Source organism: Podarcis gaigeae (genome assembly GCF_964106915.1).
Source record: "Podarcis gaigeae genome assembly, chromosome: 17".
In the NCBI taxonomy this organism is placed as follows: Eukaryota; Metazoa; Chordata; class Lepidosauria; order Squamata; family Lacertidae; genus Podarcis; species Podarcis gaigeae.
This window is the reverse complement of record NC_139694.1, coordinates 8,661,845-8,680,905: the sequence shown is the minus strand read 5'-3', so window position 1 is coordinate 8,680,905 and position 19,061 is coordinate 8,661,845. Positions and strand designations below refer to the sequence as shown.

The 19,061-nt window shown below is 41.7% G+C and overlaps 1 protein-coding gene across 1 annotated transcript in view; it reads right to left on the bottom strand.

Annotated features, from left to right (window-relative positions):
- The window catches only part of TNKS (tankyrase), a 76,643-nt gene that overhangs the window by 15,668 nt on the left and 41,914 nt on the right, over positions 1-19,061 (bottom strand). Inside the window, exons 10-19 of the mRNA XM_083718437.1 lie at positions 17,472-17,563; positions 17,299-17,377; positions 11,992-12,163; positions 9,905-9,984; positions 8,970-9,115; positions 8,230-8,395; positions 3,388-3,607; positions 3,083-3,192; positions 1,962-2,150; positions 613-850 (exon numbers count right to left, since the gene is read on the bottom strand). Coding sequence (XP_083574563.1) covers positions 613-850; positions 1,962-2,150; positions 3,083-3,192; positions 3,388-3,607; positions 8,230-8,395; positions 8,970-9,115; positions 9,905-9,984; positions 11,992-12,163; positions 17,299-17,377; positions 17,472-17,563 — 1,492 coding nt within the window. The remainder of the gene's footprint in view (positions 1-612; positions 851-1,961; positions 2,151-3,082; positions 3,193-3,387; positions 3,608-8,229; positions 8,396-8,969; positions 9,116-9,904; positions 9,985-11,991; positions 12,164-17,298; positions 17,378-17,471; positions 17,564-19,061) is intronic.

Below are 19,061 nucleotides of genomic sequence, written 5' to 3'. Positions count from 1 at the left end.
AAAAGCGGGTTCAGAAACTTTGTTTCACAGTTTGTGACATTTATCACCCTATGATATTGCATCACTTGCATGAAGAGGCCACTCATAACTGTCAGTAGTTAAATTACACAAACCTATGAATCCCCTCTTAATGATCACCACTATTTCTAGAGCCTTACAACTTCAGTTATATTTTCATGTATTCCTTTCTACAAGTCAAACTTCCACTATAGGCAGAAACAAACAAACAAAACACATCTTTCACTAATTAAAAATATAAAAAACCCCAGGAATCAATTGCTAACAGAAAGTCAGGAAGATTATTGATTCAAAATGAAATTTCATTTGATTAAAGCAAATCCTTGGACTCTGTAAATTTATTTTACAGCTGGACCAAATAACGAAGCAAACATATTAGGATAATGTGGGAGATTACAGTAGTCACAGTGCAATCCTACATATATTTGTTTTTACTGTTGTAAACCGCTTTGATACATTTTTGTGATACAGCGACATATAAATATTTTTATGAATAAATATAAATAAGTCCCACTAGGTACCAGGGGGCTCACTCCCTAGTCAGTGTGCACAGGATTGTAGCCTGCGTGTTTCGCACTGTCAACAAAAACTTACCTTCTCCTTCTTTTCTTTCTGTTCCTGCTGCTCCATCACCAGCATTGGACGCCCCTCCCACTGCTATTTCTGCCAGAGGTCCTGCAAGGTTGTCTATGCTGCTGGCAGCAGAGAGACAGGATGGAGTTGATGCTGGCGAAATGATAGAGGCACTAACAACAGTAGCCTGAGGTTTAAAGCAGGTTGGCAAGGCCTCTGGAGGCATCGCATCTATCAGCAAGGCTCGAATATCATCAGCCTGAAAACAAGAAAATCACATATACAAAAAAATAATAGTTAGAACCAGCGTTCAATTGTTTCTTGAAGATGTACCTCAATTAGATAATTTTTATTTCAATATTCGAGCTGTTCTTTAAACTGGCATTGCTTGTGAATGGTAAATACCATCAGCCCTGGACACCAAATTTGGAAGCATTAAGTTCTGCTGTTTTGAAACAGAGATTATTTTTACGCATGTTCACATTTCAGGTGCCATCACTTGGTTTTTAAAGTTCAATATAAAAGTTCAAGAAGCAGGGTTAAAATCTAATTTAAGGTGGAAAGCAATTGTTCAGTGGTAACCAAATGAATGAACACATCGTGAATTTACCTGGACGAAATGATGGATTTACAAACAAAGATGCACAATCTGTACAAGATTCATAGTTCTGCCTGTTCATGATGTAAAACAAGAGAACTGTAGTATAATGAATCATGTGCTGGATTTGGGCTGGAGAGAGGTAGGCTCATGTCCCTACTTAGTCTTGAAAGTCACCTGACCTCGCAAGGTTGTTTGAGGGGATAAAATTGGGCCAACTTTACATATGCCACCCTGAGCTCCTTAACAGAAAGGTCAGGATATAAATGTGGCTGATTACCGTATTTTTCGCTTCATAAGACGCACCTTTTCCCTCCTAAAAAGTAAGAGGAAATTTTGTGTGCGTCTTATGGAGCGAATGCAGGTGGGAGGCAGGAGGGGAAAGCCCACAAGAGCCACACACACACTCCGCGCAGCTTCTGGGGGAGTTGGGGGAATTCCCCCACCTCGTAGCAAAGCCCGCAGGAACCGTGCACCCTTTAAAGAGCTGCCCTTCTCCCTCCTTGGGGAAAAGCCCCAAAGACACACACTCCATGCGCTCTTTAAAGGGAGTGCGGCTTAGCCGTGCACAGCCTCTCCCGGGCAGGGGATGCGATCCCGCTTGCTGTCCTGGCTTCTGGGATTCAGAATATTTTTTTTCTTGTTTGCCTCTTCCAAAAACATGGTGCGTCTTATAGAGCGAAAAATACGGTGAGTAAAAAGCATGCTACTGTACTAGTTAGTGATCTGCAGCTTAGAAATAACTGCTGTTTCTTTTTCAAAACGGACTTACTGTAGCTAAATCCAAAGGTGTCTGGCCTTCTTGGTTCTTCATCGTTGGATCTGCTCCGTGAGCTAGAAGTAGGGCACACAGCTGCGTCCTTCCTTTTTGTGCTGCTTCATGCAATGGTGTAAATGCCCATTTATCTGTGGCATTTACACAGGTATTGTACTTAATCAGCAAAGCAGCTATATCCACATGCTGCCACCGGGGCGAGAGAGAGAGATAAAAAAAAGAGAGTAGAATAGCAAGCAGGCATTACCCATAAAGGAAGTGCAAAAGAAAGCATTCTTAAATGATGGGTTATGCATTTATAAGTCTTGGATGGATGGACGTATTAAGTGCTGGAAGCTCCTTAACATACTTGCAGTATACTGAGGCTCCTGCAGTTCTTCAGTTACCTGGAGTTTCCCTAAAGCGGGCTTTTCTTAGTTGCAATCAATAAGCAAGCCTTTTTCCATTTCTACATAGGAAGATGGGAACAGAAGAAATTGAAAAAGGCTTGCTTATTGATTGCATATATGAAACAAAGGGAGCAGGATAAGGTGGAACCTAGGAACTTGTCCTCCCCTAATACTTTGATCTGGATTTCACCAGTCCACTGGTAAATACTGATGACTATTTATCAAGGGGTAACTTAGCATGGTAGTCATGTGATCACTAGAAAACAGTCATGTGCATTTTTCTGCCACGTCGTGCAAAGAATCATCATTCCCCTGCTGATCAGATTTTTGGCCAGGTGCAAAATTCTCACCCCCAGCTTATCAAATAGCTATATGCATGCAAGGAACAGTTTCGGTAAAAATGATCTATTCACCCTATTTTAATTAAAAGTCCTGGAAAGACGTTTCTGTTTCCAATCTGACAGGCTTTCCACTTAAAGGGAAAACTGCAGTAATTAGAAGCTACCGATATACTCTACACCTATACCAGTTTTAGCAAGCTTTTATAGTATATTGCTGCTGCATCTTATTTGGGGGTATAGATTGTTTTCTTCATTATTTATTGCTGTTATTATTACTTGATGGGTTTTTTTGTTTTTTCTTTGTTTTGCATTGTAAGGTGCCTTGATAATTCTACAGAAAGGGGGAATAAGAGTCTTGAAAATCTATACATTAATGAATAATGCTTACCCCATACGATGCTGCATTATGTAGTGGAATTAATCCTCCTTTATCTTGAGCGTTGACATCAGCACCGTGCTCCAGAAGATACTCAGCAACTTCCAAATTATTGTAACCGGCTTTATGAAGAAAAACAAAGCATCAACAGAACATCCAGCGGTTAATAGAAAAATCGCTTGTATTTTTAATGGAGAACCTCTCACTTCCTGCTGCATTCATGTATGATTCTTTAAATAGCTGGGACTGTTTCCAAGACAATTTTTGGGTGAATAAATTATGTGGCTGTGATAAAGAAAGCTTGACAAATCACTTACCAGCAAGATGCAGCGGAGTTGAGTTTCGTCCCTGGGTATCTCGGCAATTGATGTTTTCTGGAGAACACAATTTCTGAACTCGCGCCAGGCAGCCCTTCTTGGCAGCGTCTAACAAAGCTGCATCACCTCGCAGCAGGTCCTGTATATCTGTGTCTCCCTCCTTCACGAGGTCTAGAGGTGTGTTGCCATCTCTGTTCTTTTTTGTTGGATCTGCTCCATGCTATAAACAACATTTCTACTGTTTACTAGCAGAAATAAAATGCAGGGTGGCTAAGATTCCAATTCCTTCACCCTCCCCACAGGACCCCAAAACAGAATAGTATATACTGTTTACAGTTTAATATTTCTAGATAAGTAAAACTAAAATGGGTCTACTCAAGAGTGCAACTCAGTGTATACCCCTCTAATACTATATTAAAGTAATGCAGTACTCAAAGAAAGAATATATAAATACCAGCAGGTGTTACTTAAAACACACCCTAATGTATTTAATAGTATATGCCAGTAGAGAATATGTGGGCAAACGTATTTTAATATACACCACACATTCAAGATAAAGAGATGCATTTTCCCTCACTACTCAATAAATTATTCTGTTATTCATTTCTTAAACCTAAGATTAGCACTGTGTTTGAGCGTTACGTTATTCTGCCTTGAAGTTCATAAACTCTGTGAAATCTCCAATCAATAATTATCCAACACCCTGCTCTCTCTTTCAGAAGTACCACAGGAAAACCGCTACTGTTCTTCTTATCTTCTCAATATTTCCTCTTACAAACACATATCCTTATAAACACCCAAATACCCTATTGTTGGAAGATCTAAGTATTCACTTCCTAAGATCTAAGTATTCATAGCACAAGCAAAGAGAAGAGATTCTGGTGGCTTGAAATGTGTTCACTGCAACAGAACTAAATCTGCTTTCTCTTCTTTAATCCATTTACTTACCGGTATTTTACATCTTTTAACCAGATTAAATAGCTCATTAGGATGAAAATGAATTGGTCCAGGCTCCAGCTCTAGTCACACTTCACTGCATGTGACTAGTCACCCCCAGATGAAGGTATGCATCAAGAACCAAGCAAAATGTCCAGTTGGGAGAACTTTGTCCCCTGAGCAGTTGGGGACAAGCCAAAGCTCTGGCAGCAATTTGATAATGCTCTTTCAAATCGATCTTGGGACAAGTCTAACAATACCACTGCTCTATCATCTTTCTACAGGGACACGGGTGGCGCTGTGGGTTAAACCACAGAGCCTAGGACTTGCCAATCAGAAGGTCGGCGGTTCGAATCCCCGCGACGGGGTGAGCTCCCGTTGCTCTGTCCCAGCTACTGCCAACCTAGCAGTTCGAAAGCACATCAAAGTGCAAGTAGATAAATAGGTACCACTGCAGCGGGAAGGTAAACAGCGTTTCCATGCGCTGCTCTGGTTCGCCAGAAGCAGCTTAGTCATGCTGGCCACATGACCCGGAGTACGCCAGCTCCCGCAGCCAATAGAGCGAGATGAGCGCCGCAACCCCAGAGTCGATCACGACTGGACCTAATGGTCAGGGGTCCCTTTACCTTTTATCATCTTTCTGGTGATAAGATGCCCTGATGTCTTTCTATATTGCCTCTCAGGGAGATCTCCAAGCCAAGGACCCCCCCCCCCCAAAAAAAATCCCTCTTCTCAGGGCAAGTCAGACTAGCTGGGAGGAAGGCAAGGCAAACAGAATAAAATCAGAACTAGAAAATGGTGGAAGGTACAAACATTGCCTGAGCCTGTCTCCAGGAGTAGGCAGGACTGAAAACTGGGAGGGGTGCTCTCTCTCTCGTGCAAGGTAAATTACATAGCCCTGCCTTCTGAAGTGAGTGGGAGGTGCAACCCAAACACGGATATCCCCCCACCATTTCAGGAAAATAGCATTATGCTATGAGTCCTTACAAGATGAATATCTTCACTAAATGGTTTGTTCCACATATAACTCAAAGAAAAGGGAGGGGGAAAGAGAAAAGAAGAAAAGGTTTTGTAATTATTTTGATTGCTGCTTCTTTAAAATTATCAATTCTCCTCAAATAGGCCCAGTAGTAAAAGCAGATTTTATAATTTTCATACTACCTTCCTGAAGACATTCCTTTAAACATAAAAAAATAAAAAAGGCTTGTGGGTAGAGACTTTCCAGAACAGAAATGCTGATACCATGGAAACTGTGAGAAGCCCATGTGAAAGAATATTAATCAGTTAGCCACAAGTCTGGCTACAGGTGTTGTGATTTTTCAAAGAGAAAATTCTGCCGTTGGCCTGAAATTGTTTCACAGCAGTGCAGAAGTAGATGTTGACAGCTGCAGGCACAACTTCACATTGTAAATAATTATCTTGATAATTTGATGGAGGAGGACCAGGAAGGGACACTCCCTCCCCCACTGAGCTGGTTCCTCCTGCAAAAATAGATTGCAAAATTCCTCCTGCAAAAATAGCCCCAAACAGATGTTCATTACAAGCACCTAAGTCTGCTCTTCCAAAAGCTGTGGGGGTAACAGAAAGATGTAGAACCCATTCACATGGTCAGCAATCCAGCAATACTATATAACTGGTGCAGGGTGGGTGACAGCCCTTTCTTTGCTGAGAAAAAAACTAGAGAAGGGGTATTAGTGCCCTCCTTTAAGCTCCCCAGTATAATATGGATGATCACTATTGGAATCAAAATGGTGGTCTGGATTAAACAATTGTTCCAATTGTTCTCAAGGCAGAGAATCCAGCAAATAGAGAGTCTATGCTTTGAACATTTTAAAGAGTCAAATGGCTTCCCACAAGAGACAAGTGGAAGAAACCATTTGAAGCAAAATGATGGACTCGCACATGCTCACTTTAATACAGTGAAGCCAAAGTTGTGCCAGTAAGTTTACCAAAAGGAAATTTTATCAGTCTGGAGGGAAGGCTTTGATGCAAAGCATATCTTTCTGCAGACATAAAGAGCAATTCGTTTTAAGTCCAGAGTCAAACCTATGAAACACCAGTTAGGGACTCAAATTGTTTTCACAATGGTGGCAATTTGAGTGATACATGACCTTTCTCAGATAAAGGAGGGTGAGGGGGAAGAAAGGGAGAAAAATGCAACTCAGTTGTAGAAGAAACCACTTCTGTTAAGAGCATAAACACAAATACTACATTTAGAAATTTAATATGCTGCCTCTCCGACCCCAACAGATTTACTTCGAAAATTTGTCCTAATTATTGCAGCTAACATTCAATGAATTAGAAACCAGAAATTATGAGTTCAGATTTTTCCATGGCATGCTGCACATACAAACTACTGATTTCATTTGCAAAGGTATGCCAGTTTGCAGAGATACTATACAGGCAGCCCCACGTGTGCGCGACTGTGTATACACGCATTGCGCTGAACCCAGAAGTGACTCGGAAACGTCATAAAGACGCCACTGAACCATCACTAAATGAGTGAAATGGTAGAGGACCAAGGTGAATCGGGGTGTTTGCAGGCTTGTTCAATGGGTATGAATTATGTTTGATTTCATCAATGCGCACAGGGCCTTGGAACGTAACCCCCGCATAAACGGGGGCGGGGGGGGGGGGCTGCCTGTATATCTGAAAAAGAGTACCATGTCTAACCTATAAGTAAAAATACAATTGTATTCATTATGTAATTTTAATTTTAATTATCCTTTCTGATCTTATTTTCATAGAACCATGAAATCATAAAATCCTAGAGTTAGAAGGGACCACAAGCTCATCTAGTCCAACCCCCTGCTAGGCCTGAGTGATTTATCAGTGTATCACCCAGGAGCAGTATGAGGAACAGACCATGATGTTGGTTTCACTCAGTGGTATATCGCTGGTGAAACCGCCACTGCTCCTGAGTCCCTCTGCTAGCAACATCCACTGGAGTCAAGAATTCCTTCCTCCAATGGGCACTGCTAGCAGAGGGACTCAGGAGTGGCAGACCTCATATGATGGAGAGGGAGAAAGAAGCTGTATCGATGAGGTGTCGATACACCTTGTTCCTCCTTCTGCATCTTTAAACTGCTCTACTGAAGAGTGTGCAGCTGCCCTTGCCTCAGTCGAGCAGTTAAAGGAGCCCTCAGTCCTGCGCTGGCTCCCGGAAGTCGACGGTGGGGTGGGGGCTCTGTGAAACTGCTTGGCTGAGAGGAACGCGGTGGCTACTCCCCGCAGCAAGCAGTTAAAGGAGCTCTGGTGCTCTGCCCACTCACGGGCAAGCGGGGAGAGCAGTGGGGCTGTCTCAGCTGGGGTGGGGAATGTTCCCTCCTCCCAGCTTAGCTGCACAAACAAGCTACATTGTCCCAGCCCATGAACCTGGATGAAACTGCCTCAGCTTTCAAGGTGAGAGCTGGGGCAGTTTCACCCGGTGTCTCGCGGGCAGAGGCCAATGCATCTTGTTTTTTCAACGTTGCGGTATATCGTCAAACCACAATGTTTGGCTGGCGACACACCACGACGTTGCAAAGCTGGTATCACCCAGCCCTACCCCTTGCAATGCAGGAATCTGTTGCCCAACATGTGGGCAACCCTCAGATTAAGAGGCTCATGTTCTACCAACTGAACTATTGTCTAGTTCAGAAACGTATCATGCGGCACCATGTGCCACAGGTTTCATTAGATGAAGGCTCTTTAGTACAAGAAAATTCAATAGTTGGAAAATTTAAAAATCCAGTTTTGAAATTTGATTAGAACAGACAAAATGTCACAACTGGTAAGCGCGTTCTCTAGTACTCATCGTCAGGCTAGATGTTGAAGCTGATCCCCATTTCTTAAAAAATAAAGCCCTGCTGTTACTCAGCTCTTTCTCACGTCTCCAAAAGTCTAAAGAAATTGTAAGTTGCATACTTTTAAAAGGAGCTTGCAGATTTCATATTTCCCCTTTGCTGCTGCTTCATGGAGCGGTGTGAACTTCCACAGATCTGCGACGTTGACAGATGCCCCGTGTCTCACCAATAACTCTGCCACTTCGTAGTGTCCATATGAACAGGCATTGTGGAGGGGCACTAAGCCACTAATCAAAGAAAGAAACATGTCAGCTTTTAACATGTCAGGATCTAGAAGTGAGTAAAAATTGTAGTTATCCTTCAAGATAAATCAGCATTCCAAATGATGACATCAACTGTCTCTTACAAGTGATGGACCTCCAAACCTTAAAAATTATATACATTTAGTAAAAAGGTAAAGGTAAAATAGGTAAATGGCCCCTGGTCGGTTAAGTCCAGTCAACGGCGACTATGTGGTACGCCGCTCATCTCGCTTTTCAGGTTGAGGGAGCCGGCATTTGTCCACAGACAGGTATCATCAGAACATTGATGAAACACAACCCCTTTTCCTCATGAGATCCAGAAGCAGAAATCTTCTTCCAAAAAGCCCAGCATCTGGCAGTAGTGGATAGGGCCAACAGGTTGAAATTTAATCAAGAGTTTGCCTTTGTTGGCTGCAAAACTGGAGCATATAAATAGAACCCCTGGACTGTGGCCATACAGCTGAAGAATAAGGTACTGAAAAGCACAGAAGCAAAAGGACTTGGAAAGCAAGAAGCTATTCTATTCAGACACAAAACCGTAAATTGAATCCCAGGTTACCCTTTATCCTTTGCATGCACATCCGCTCCGTGATGAAGCAAGTACTCCACGACAGACACTCGGTTATAACCTGCAGCGAAGTGCAATGGGGTTGAATGACGCCCCTCCAAATCCCTGCAGTTCACATTCTGAGGACTGCAAAGTTGCTGTGAAATGAAAATTGAAAGAGAAAAATATCCATAAAGAAACTCGTGAAAGAGACCTTTTCAAGCAGTTACCACCTTCTCAAAGTGTAAAAATGAGAGGAGGTTTCATTGCTGCTGCTTATCTTTTCCTTTTCTTTTTTTCCCTCAGTGGCTACTGCCATGTCCTGCCTTACAGATGCAAATTCTTGAATTGCTTATTTAAATTTTAAACCATGAAGTGACTCTCTTGCAATAAAGAACACCAATTCAAAATATTTTTGAGTAAGACAGGATTTTTAAGTCTACTCACAATAAGCCATGGGTTTATCGTGACATCCAAGCTGGTCTGTGAGTCATAACTGTCTTACTGTGCTCTATTTGCAATTGTGATCGATTTAATCCCACTGATTATAAAGCAGTCAAACGCACCTGCCCACCAGCAAGCTGCATTATAATGCACCCAAAAGGGAATCATCACACACAAAAGGTAGGGCTGATTTTGATGGTGCCAAATACTTCCTACTATCTTTTTAGACAGATCACACAAGCAATGACAGTAATACAGTAGTACCTCGGTTTACGAACTTAATCCGTTCTGGAAGTCCATTCTTAAGCCTTCCTTAATGAGGCCTCCCGCCGCCCCTTCCACCATTGAGATTCCGTTCTTAGATCAAGGTAAAGTTAGCAAACAGGGACACTACTTCCGGTTTTGCAGAGTTCATAAACCGAATCGTTCGTAAACAGGACTGTTCTTAAACCAAGGTACCACTGTATACAGGAACACACTGGATGTTATTTGCTCCAACCTACCTTCACAGTTTCCAAGTCTCCGGCTTTAGAGGCTTCCAACAGTCTGTAATCCACATCAGATGTATGTACAGGAGTGCTCTCTACACAAGAGACAAAAAAATTATAAACAGGTTGAATTTATAGAAACAACTTTTAAGCACAAATATGAACTACAAACCAGGACGTTCCAGTTCAGTTGGTAGAGCACGAGACTCTTGATCTCAATGGGTTCAAACCCCCACATTGGGCATTGCAGGGGGTTGCACTAAATGACCCCCCCGAGGTACATTTCAACTTTACATTTCTATACATCCCACCTTCCCTATGAGTTCAATGGATCAACTAAGTAATTACATGTCAGCTGCATATGAGGAACATACTGGGGCATACCATGGGGCTGGAGCAACTCTCCATTTAGGAAATGTTATAACATTTGAGGATTTCTAGCTTAGGGGGGAAAGTGAGCAATGACTGACTGATGGATTGTTGAGTTCATGGACTCTCCATGCCTCATTTATGCTTCCCAGCTACTGGCATAGCACAGATGTGCTCAGGTCTTGCCTGAGGGCTTCTTGTAGGCATCTAGTTGGCCACTGTGAAAACAGGATGCTCAACCAGATGGGCCCAGGGTCTGATCCAGCCTAGCTGATCTTATGGAGCTGTAAGAATTAGCAACAGTAAAGCACTTTGTAACGTCTAATGTGTTCACTGTTTTTGATATTGAATTTCAAATTGTTGCAACCCATCATTACATCTGCTGGTGAAGTTTGGGTAACTAATACTAATTATTTCATGGAAGTGACAAAGGGAGATGTTTGTTTGTTTGTTTTGTATACCACCTTTCATCCGTAGATCTCAGAACGGTTCACATAATAAATATACTACATAGAAAAACACAAAAGACATAAAAACAAGAACAAAAACAAAAGAAAACCCAAGAAATCCAATGGTGTCTGTCTTCTGGCAGGCTGGACACTACTGGCACATATAGATTCCCCTTCCACAAATTTCAGGGGGATGAAGGGGAAGGAAGAGGAAAGAAAGTTCCACTGCGTGATCTTAAGTCCGATTGCATGATTGTGGACATTGCACAAAATAATGTGCTGGCTGGAATTTTAAATATATGGATATAAAAGGCTAATTGGCTTTTGGTGTGGTAAACTGGATATTTCTTATAACATACTTATTTTCTTAAAGGGATATGTTTCTCTGAAAAGAATAATAAAGCATTCAAGTGGAGCTGCAGCTTTTATTATTAGAAGCTATGATTTTAAAGCATTTATATCCTGATCTGAACAGCTGGACAGGGTCAGTGGCGTAGCGTGGGGGGTGCAGAGGGCCCCGGCCGCACCATCTGGGGGCGCGCTCTCGCACTCGCAGCTCTCTGCCCCTACCTGGCTCACTCATTCTAGGGAGTGCAAATTACTTGCCTTGCCCCGGGTGCTGACAACCCACGCTATGCCACTGGACAGAGTTACTGCATTTGCCATTCCTCTCTCTGATCCCCCAGCCAGAACTGTGCATATGAAGATTCTTTGTTGTTATAAAAGCTAAAACCCCAAGATTGGCCATTCATATTTCCAGCTGTTAAATAATCCCACTTCCATATGATCTGTGGTCTTAGAATCACTTTGGCTTTGGAACATCAAAAGCAGCTCTCAAAAATTCACCTAATGAGTTAACTAACTTGGAAGTTTCCCATTTGCCTAGCCCAAGGACAAGTAGGTACACGATGCATGTAAAAGATTCAAAACAAGCTCAGTAAAGGAAATCATACAAAAGAGTCTGGGAGGCAGGAGGAGGAGGGGGAGAGGGAGTGGGTGACTAAAGTATCAAGAGAATTGACATAATTAAACACTGGAAAGAGTTCCCAGGTCTGAAATTAGCTCATGGAGAGCTTGTCATCCTGTTTACAGTGACTTTTTAACAGTCATTGTAAATAGAGTCACATTGTTTCAGTGTGTCATTTTGTTTATCCTTTTCAGTCGCTGCCTTGAGCCTCATTTACAAAGCAATTTTATTTTAATTAAAATAAGAACCAATCAGCCTTTCCTGCAAATTACAAATGCACATCATTGGTTATCATTATCGTCTGAAAGAACACCCACCATTCAGTATCTGCTGCACTGCTTCGTTGCCCATCTGCGCTGCTGTAAAACCTTGTAAGGAGATGATGGAGGGGTCCGAACCATAATTCAGCAGGAGGCGACATGTCTGCAGGTGACCTGCCATAGCAGCCCTATGCAAAGCTGTTTGTCCAAGTGTGTCTAGTGCATTCATCTGAGGGGGGAAATATATATATGTGCTTAACCCAAACAGAGCTTATAAATGCTTTACAATCTACCTTAACTCACAATCTGTGGATGGAAGGGAAAAAGTTAACCAAGACTACAAGACACTAATTTAATTACCCCTCCTGCTGTGTTTAAACAGTAACACAGCAGGACAATAAAGGATCAATTAAGTCCTTCCACATTACTTTGAAGGCACATTTATTTCATATGAAGTAGGTGATTAACGGAAATTGTTACCAAGGTAAAAAAAATTAATGGGGCTACCATAAATTTAAATGTACAATAAGCACATTTATTTAACTGTAAAATAAATGCATGCTTTTCAATTCTGCTGACAAATTAAATAATATCCAGTTACTGTAACGAATGGAAACATAAATGCTGGATTTATATGTGAAAATGTGTTTTGAGAGAGAAAGGGGGCAGCTAGCATTTAAATAGGGTTTTGCTCTGACAGACTAGTCTCCATTTTTGTGCCTAGAGGAAGGACTCTCCCCTGTAGTCAAAATAATCAGTCTGAGAGTACAAGAACCTGTCTGGCTGAGAAAAGGGGGGGGGGGGGACTGAAGAGCAGATCAAAGCATAGTACATACAGTAAGGTAAAGGTAAAGGGACCCCTGACCATTAGGTCCAATTGTGACTGACTCTGGGGTTGCGGCACTCATCTCGCTTTATTGGCCGAGGGAGCCGGCGTACAGCTTCCGGGTCATGTGGCCAGCATGACAAGGCGCTTCTGGCGAACCAGAGCAGCGCACGGAAATGCCATTTACCTTCCCGCCGGAGCGGTACCTATTTATCTACTTGCACTTTGACAGGATTTCAAACTGCTAGGTTGGCAGGAGCAGGGACCGAGCAACGGGCGCTCACCCCATTGCGGGGATTCAAACTGCCGACCTTCTGATTGGCAAGTCCTAGGCTCTGTGGTTTAACCCACAACGCCACCCACATCCCTAGTACATACAGTAGTACGTAGCAAAACACTAACTTGAGTTGCTGAATATTCTTCAAACAACACACATAACCCAACTCTCAGCTCTCCTACCACTTAGGATGAACAATTTGCCCAGATATGAAGGGAACTTAAGCACAGGGTCAGAAAGGGGATCCCTGTAGATAATTGATTCTCCCCTCTAGGCAAATACGTCTGGCTATAATATACGGACCTCTGTTATGTAGGAGCAGATTCACTAAGGCTGGGTTTGGCTACCCTGCTTCCCTTGAGAAGAGCAGAACTTCACAGGTAAATTCAGAATTTCTCAAGGGGAGGGCAACAAGCACAAGAATGTGAAATTGCAGTGCATCCAGGGTCAGAAATCCAACAGCTGTGAACCATTTGACATCATTCCAGCTATGTGAAAAAGGACACATCCTGCAAAGCTGCCTTTGAGTTGTCAAGCTCTCTCATGGTATCGGAGCCGTTATAGCTAGCAATCTTGGGCCAGTTAACACTTATACCTGATTTTCCAGATTACTCTTGGAAGAAGAGGTTATGGCAGGGAAGTACAAAGTTAACAGCATGGCTAATCTGCCTTTAGGGCATCAACTGGTCCTCCTCCTACCTGAAAACTTATGCTGAACCTCAACAACTTCTTGTTGGAAGAAGAGGTAAAAAGACACATGATCAGCCCTCAGAACTGAATCAGATCTGATCAAATATCTTTGGGTTAAAGGCTTACTCCACTGGGGTTAACCAAGCCAATCTGGATGAAGGTTAAAAATGAACCTTTTCCAGTGCTTTTGCCCTTGTGGGCAGAAGGGTGTTTACATAAGAGAATAGTTTCTTTCTTTCAGGGCTGATTTTGATCAACTACCTCTCTGTCTGTGACATATGCATTTTAGCTGCCATACTGTCTGTCCTAACCAGCACACACTGCATTCCTCATTTATGGAAAATGAGAGCTAAATTGATAGCTCCACGTTCTCCAAATGTAGGTAGAGGTGGCTTCTTAGGGACCCTGGCCAGAAGACCCTCACCATGCAGACCCAAATTTCTTGCCTGAAGTATCTGGTTCCTCCATATTAAATTTATATCAAGCAAAACAAAAAAAAACCCTTCAAACATATCAATTCAGCACCCTGCAAATTTCAAAATCTGTAGTCCACCAAAATTCCAACTGACCTAAGTAGAACTGGATGAGAGCTAACATACCGAAACGACTATTTGCCTGGTATGGAATGAAAGCTTCATTCATCAGCCCACTGCTGGCTTCCCAACGATATATACACTTAAAAGTTACACTGCTCGCTAAAGCTACACCAACCCCTCCCAAAAAAACTGTGGCAGTCACATTGATTGTTGTTGTGCATGTTATGTTGATGCAGTGATGAATTGCGCTGCAGACTGTGAAGAGCTCTTTCAGTTTACAAAGTGACAGGTCTATCAGCTCCACCAGACAGACATCAGCACAGACCTGATAGTCACATGTTTTAAACCTGCTAAAATAAGCAATGCTAACATCACTTTCAAAGTCATGTTGCCCAGGTCTATCAAGCAAGAGTTTGCCATTGGAATGAATTATTTTCACTACATCCAAGTCCCTTCCCTATGTGAAATGTTACTGAAAGTCAAAATGGATGTATGTCATTGTTCAACGAGCAATTATTTTTTACTTCAGCACTTTTTACTGCTCCTGTGTGGCAATGCAGAACTCGCACCTATAACTGTCCTATGTTCTGCCAATCATCTGTAATAGCTCAGCAACTGAAGACTATTTTGACAGGGCCTCTTATTACTGATTTCCTTCCTGTTTCAAATTCTCAGTGTTTCCTAAATCCTTACTTTCTAGAGGTAGAGGATAGAAAGGTAGAACATTTCTCATCTATTCTCTCCAGTGTATGGTTAGGAGCTGTGGGTGAAGGCTTCTTTACTGGGTTCAAAAGACACTGTTACTCAAATAATCTCATTTTCCTGTAACCCATTGGCCAGATACATTATTTTAATCAACAAACAGGATCCCCACTTCTGAAATTTTATTAGATGGCAATTTGGGGAAGTCATTTAATTAGCACCCTGAGTAAACAATTTTGCCATTTCAGTGAGCGCAAAGGCTCTTCTCTAAAATGTTTCCCCACAGAAAAAAGGTAACAGCTGGTTCAAAATTCTGGAACATAACACACTACACATTCACAATTCTGTATATCACTGTATTTTATGATCCTATTAAACCTGCTTGGAACAAATACAGAAACAGAGGTCTGGAGAATAGCACTTCTATATAATAGATTCCTAAATTAAAACGCATCTGTCTGACATAATTGAAGAATTGTTGATATATGTTATATCTCTCTAATAAGATATAATAAAGAAGATATACTTAACTGTTTGGGGGTTTGAATGGAAACCACAAACTCTCTCTCTTCCCCTCCTCCACACTCAAGGTCCCCTCAATCCAGGCCATACAATAGCCGCCAAGAAGCCTCAAAGGTTGCACTTAAGAACTGCAAATCTGGACCCAACTCATTTAAGAACAGGAGTCACCATTGCTACTATTGCAAGGCCCGGTACTTATTGCAAAGCTATGGACTTTCCAGTTTCCTGAAGCCTTGGTACCCTTGGGCCTTAGCGACTTCATTCGCCTGTGCCAACAAGGCAACCACTTGTGAACTGCAACCAAGATCTCTTTAGCTGAACTTCTCTATTTAATACTCTCAAATAATAAACTGACCATACCTCAGCCAAAAGTATGTCACCCAATTTCCAGAAAAGACTCTGAAGAACCCCAAACACACAGAATCAGAAGTATAATTCACCATTCAGGAGTTCAGTGATTCCCAGGATTTTCCTGCCCATGGACCACTTGAAAGTTACTGATTGTCTTGGTGGGCAACTTAAAGGTTTTTTTTTAATCTGTTATAGAAATTGTAATGCACGATGCTAGATCTTTATTTGTATTTTTATGGCTACTTTTATTTCTTATATTGTATTACATTCTGAATGCCACAGAAATTCAAAATGAGGTACAATATAAGAAAAAAAAGAAGCAATAGAAGACAATTAAAAATCAATATGAATGTGGACATGCAGCGTGCCAGTTGAACGAATTTCATGGGTTGGGGACCCCTGTCAACATATATGAAATCCTCACTTTATAAGCAGTCTTGAAACTTGCACTTTAAAGAAGACATAAAAGAAGTTAAACTAACAAGAATCTAGCAAGTCTATACTCAATTAAGAAAGAAGTATATGTAACAACATTTATACATTAATTTATGAAATTGCACCTCTGTGTTTTAAAGAAACAGAAAAAAGGAACTTGAAAAGGACAGCTAATGAAAGAGCCTCAATGACAATAATTTACCCAATAGGCTTTGAAAAACTTTATTTTATCTTTGAAAAATATGTAAACATTACATGCGCCCAAGCACTCTGGATATCAGGAGCAATTTGAATTAGCATTTTTATTTGATTATACACTGGTTGGTTGGAACAAAAAGATGTAAATTTAGACCGGACAAAAGTGGGTAGATTACGAGTTTTGTGGCCCAGCTGCAGCTAGGGCATTAGTGCCAAACAATTAAGTGGGCGAAATGTAGCTGTGATGGTTCAGTGCAGAGATAGTTAACAGGTGTGCTGAAAAAAGGCATATTGCAGCTCTCCTTGTTCCATAATACTCAGTATTATCATGGCCTGAGCTGCAGACTTCAGATGTGAAAGCACCCTATGATTTCCTGTCTAATATCAAAGCTCTCATCCAAATTGAATCTTTAAAAGCTTGGCAGGAAATTATACAAGGAGAACATTTTATCCCGGTAAATTCTTCAAAGGCAAGGCAGACTTTTACCAGGATCATATCAAGCAGAGATTACAAAGTCAAAGAACTTATGACAAACAAGCTTCTTTCAAAACCTCATGCTAGCAGACCCAGACTTCTGTTCAGATGTCTGGAAAAGAAATGTGTGCAAATAATTACTTCCAACTATCAAAGTTGGTATCAATGAAAATGTAACGACTACATTTGTTTGTGTGAAAAGAGGCAAAGAGTTGAACCCCCACTGTTTCCATAGAGCCACAAATAAATATCAGAGCAAATGTTTCCCTAATTTTTCACACCTGTAGGACTAGCACACAAGACCACAGGTATAATACAGTGTGTGGAACATTAGGCATAATCCAATATTTACCTTTGCTCCATGTTTATGAAGAACTTCCATAACATCGTTGTGAGCTCGTTCAGCAGCAAAATGCAAAGGTGTCATGAAACTAGTTTGGAAAAGAAAGATACAAAGAAATAAGTTTCAGAATGCGTCCATTTCATCTAAACACAAATGTTGCTGTTTTAAAGAAGAAAACATACTCTTTATTCTTCTCATTGACATTCGCTCCTTTCCGAAGCAGTAACTCAGTGACTTGTTTCCGTTTGGGGTGAAGGGAAGCCACAGCACAGTGCTGCAAAAAAGGCAATGTAGGAAAACTTAAGCCAAGGGTTAGAACATGGAAAACTGAAGGACATGCTGGAAATACAAGATGAGAAGGCTGCAGTTAACCTGTATAAATCGTAATAGTGTACAACAATGAATTTGCTTCTTAGGATGCAGGACTGGTTCAGGGATTCAAAATGGAACTGTATGCAAGTGATTGAAGTTCAAGTAGCCCTTCATGCGCCAGAGTAATTCCCTGAGCCAAAGATGCAATCTGCTACTTAAATGGAATCACGGCTTGCTTCTTCTGTAGGAACCGCCACAACAAATTGACAAGCAGAGCTCCAGCAATGTCCATAGTTCCATATGCATGTATCCTTTCTGTGGACACCATGTAATATATAAAATATAGTACACATACTGTACTATCATATTTTGAACTTGTTCTCATGTGAAAATCTTAGTACAAATGCAAAAAGTGCACTTAGAACCTCTAACAGCTTTTTTTTGGGGGGGAGGGGGTGCTGAGGTGTAATGCAATAATTTGGGGGCATCAATCGTTTTCCATTTCCCTGGAGTAAACATGAACTGTTGCTTCTACTCCATATGCATTTAGTACAAAACTATAATAGAAAGCACAAGATGTTCTGGGATAGGTTTTACGTATCCCAGAGATTGGCAGGGACGGCCCACCGCGCTTTGCCACCTGAGCCAAAAGAGGAAGGTGCCATGCGTCCCCACGCCAAAGCCTCACTTATTAGGGTTGTGTGGCTGTGGCTTCCAGCAAGATCTTGCAAGAGCCCAGGGGGACTTTGTGGAGCTCTTGCAAGGTCTTATCAGAACGTGGAAGCCTTCAAAGGTACTTCTCCGATATTGAGGGAGGGTGCACCTTGAGTTCTACCACCTGAGGCATGGGAGAAGGAGAACTTGTGGCCCTGCAGATGTTACTGAATTGCAACTCCATCATTCCTGACCACTGGCCTTGCTGGCTGTGGCTGGTGGAAGTCTAACTTTATCAGGAGGGCTACAGGTTCATTACCCATAAGTTACAAGATCACACACTTCTTTGGTGATACAAACGTAGCTCTTAATCATAGCAAACAGTGGCAAGGGAATTCAAGCACCAATGAGGAGGGGCTGGTGAGAAGGGCAGTATGATCCCTCATCTTAACCTCACCATGGTCGCTGCTAGAGGATGTACTATGATATATTTGAACGGGCGCTCCACGGTTGTGTCTTTCCAACTGTGGAAGTATGAAACTGTTTCAACCATTTTGTCTATTGTTTTTGGGTTATAAAATGGCTGCTTTTCGCTCTCTGTTCTATAACCAGGCAGCTCAGAAGTTCACTGCATGAAGCAAACACGTGAGGTGCAAATGAAACCTAAACATGAATAAGATGAAATTATGGAAAAGAGAATCTCAAGCAGAATTCTAGCGCCCTTCTGACTGGTCACCTGAAATAATGCCTGTAAGTAAAGCTAGCAAATGGAGTTTAGAAAGACACAGTGCTGGTGAAATAGGAAA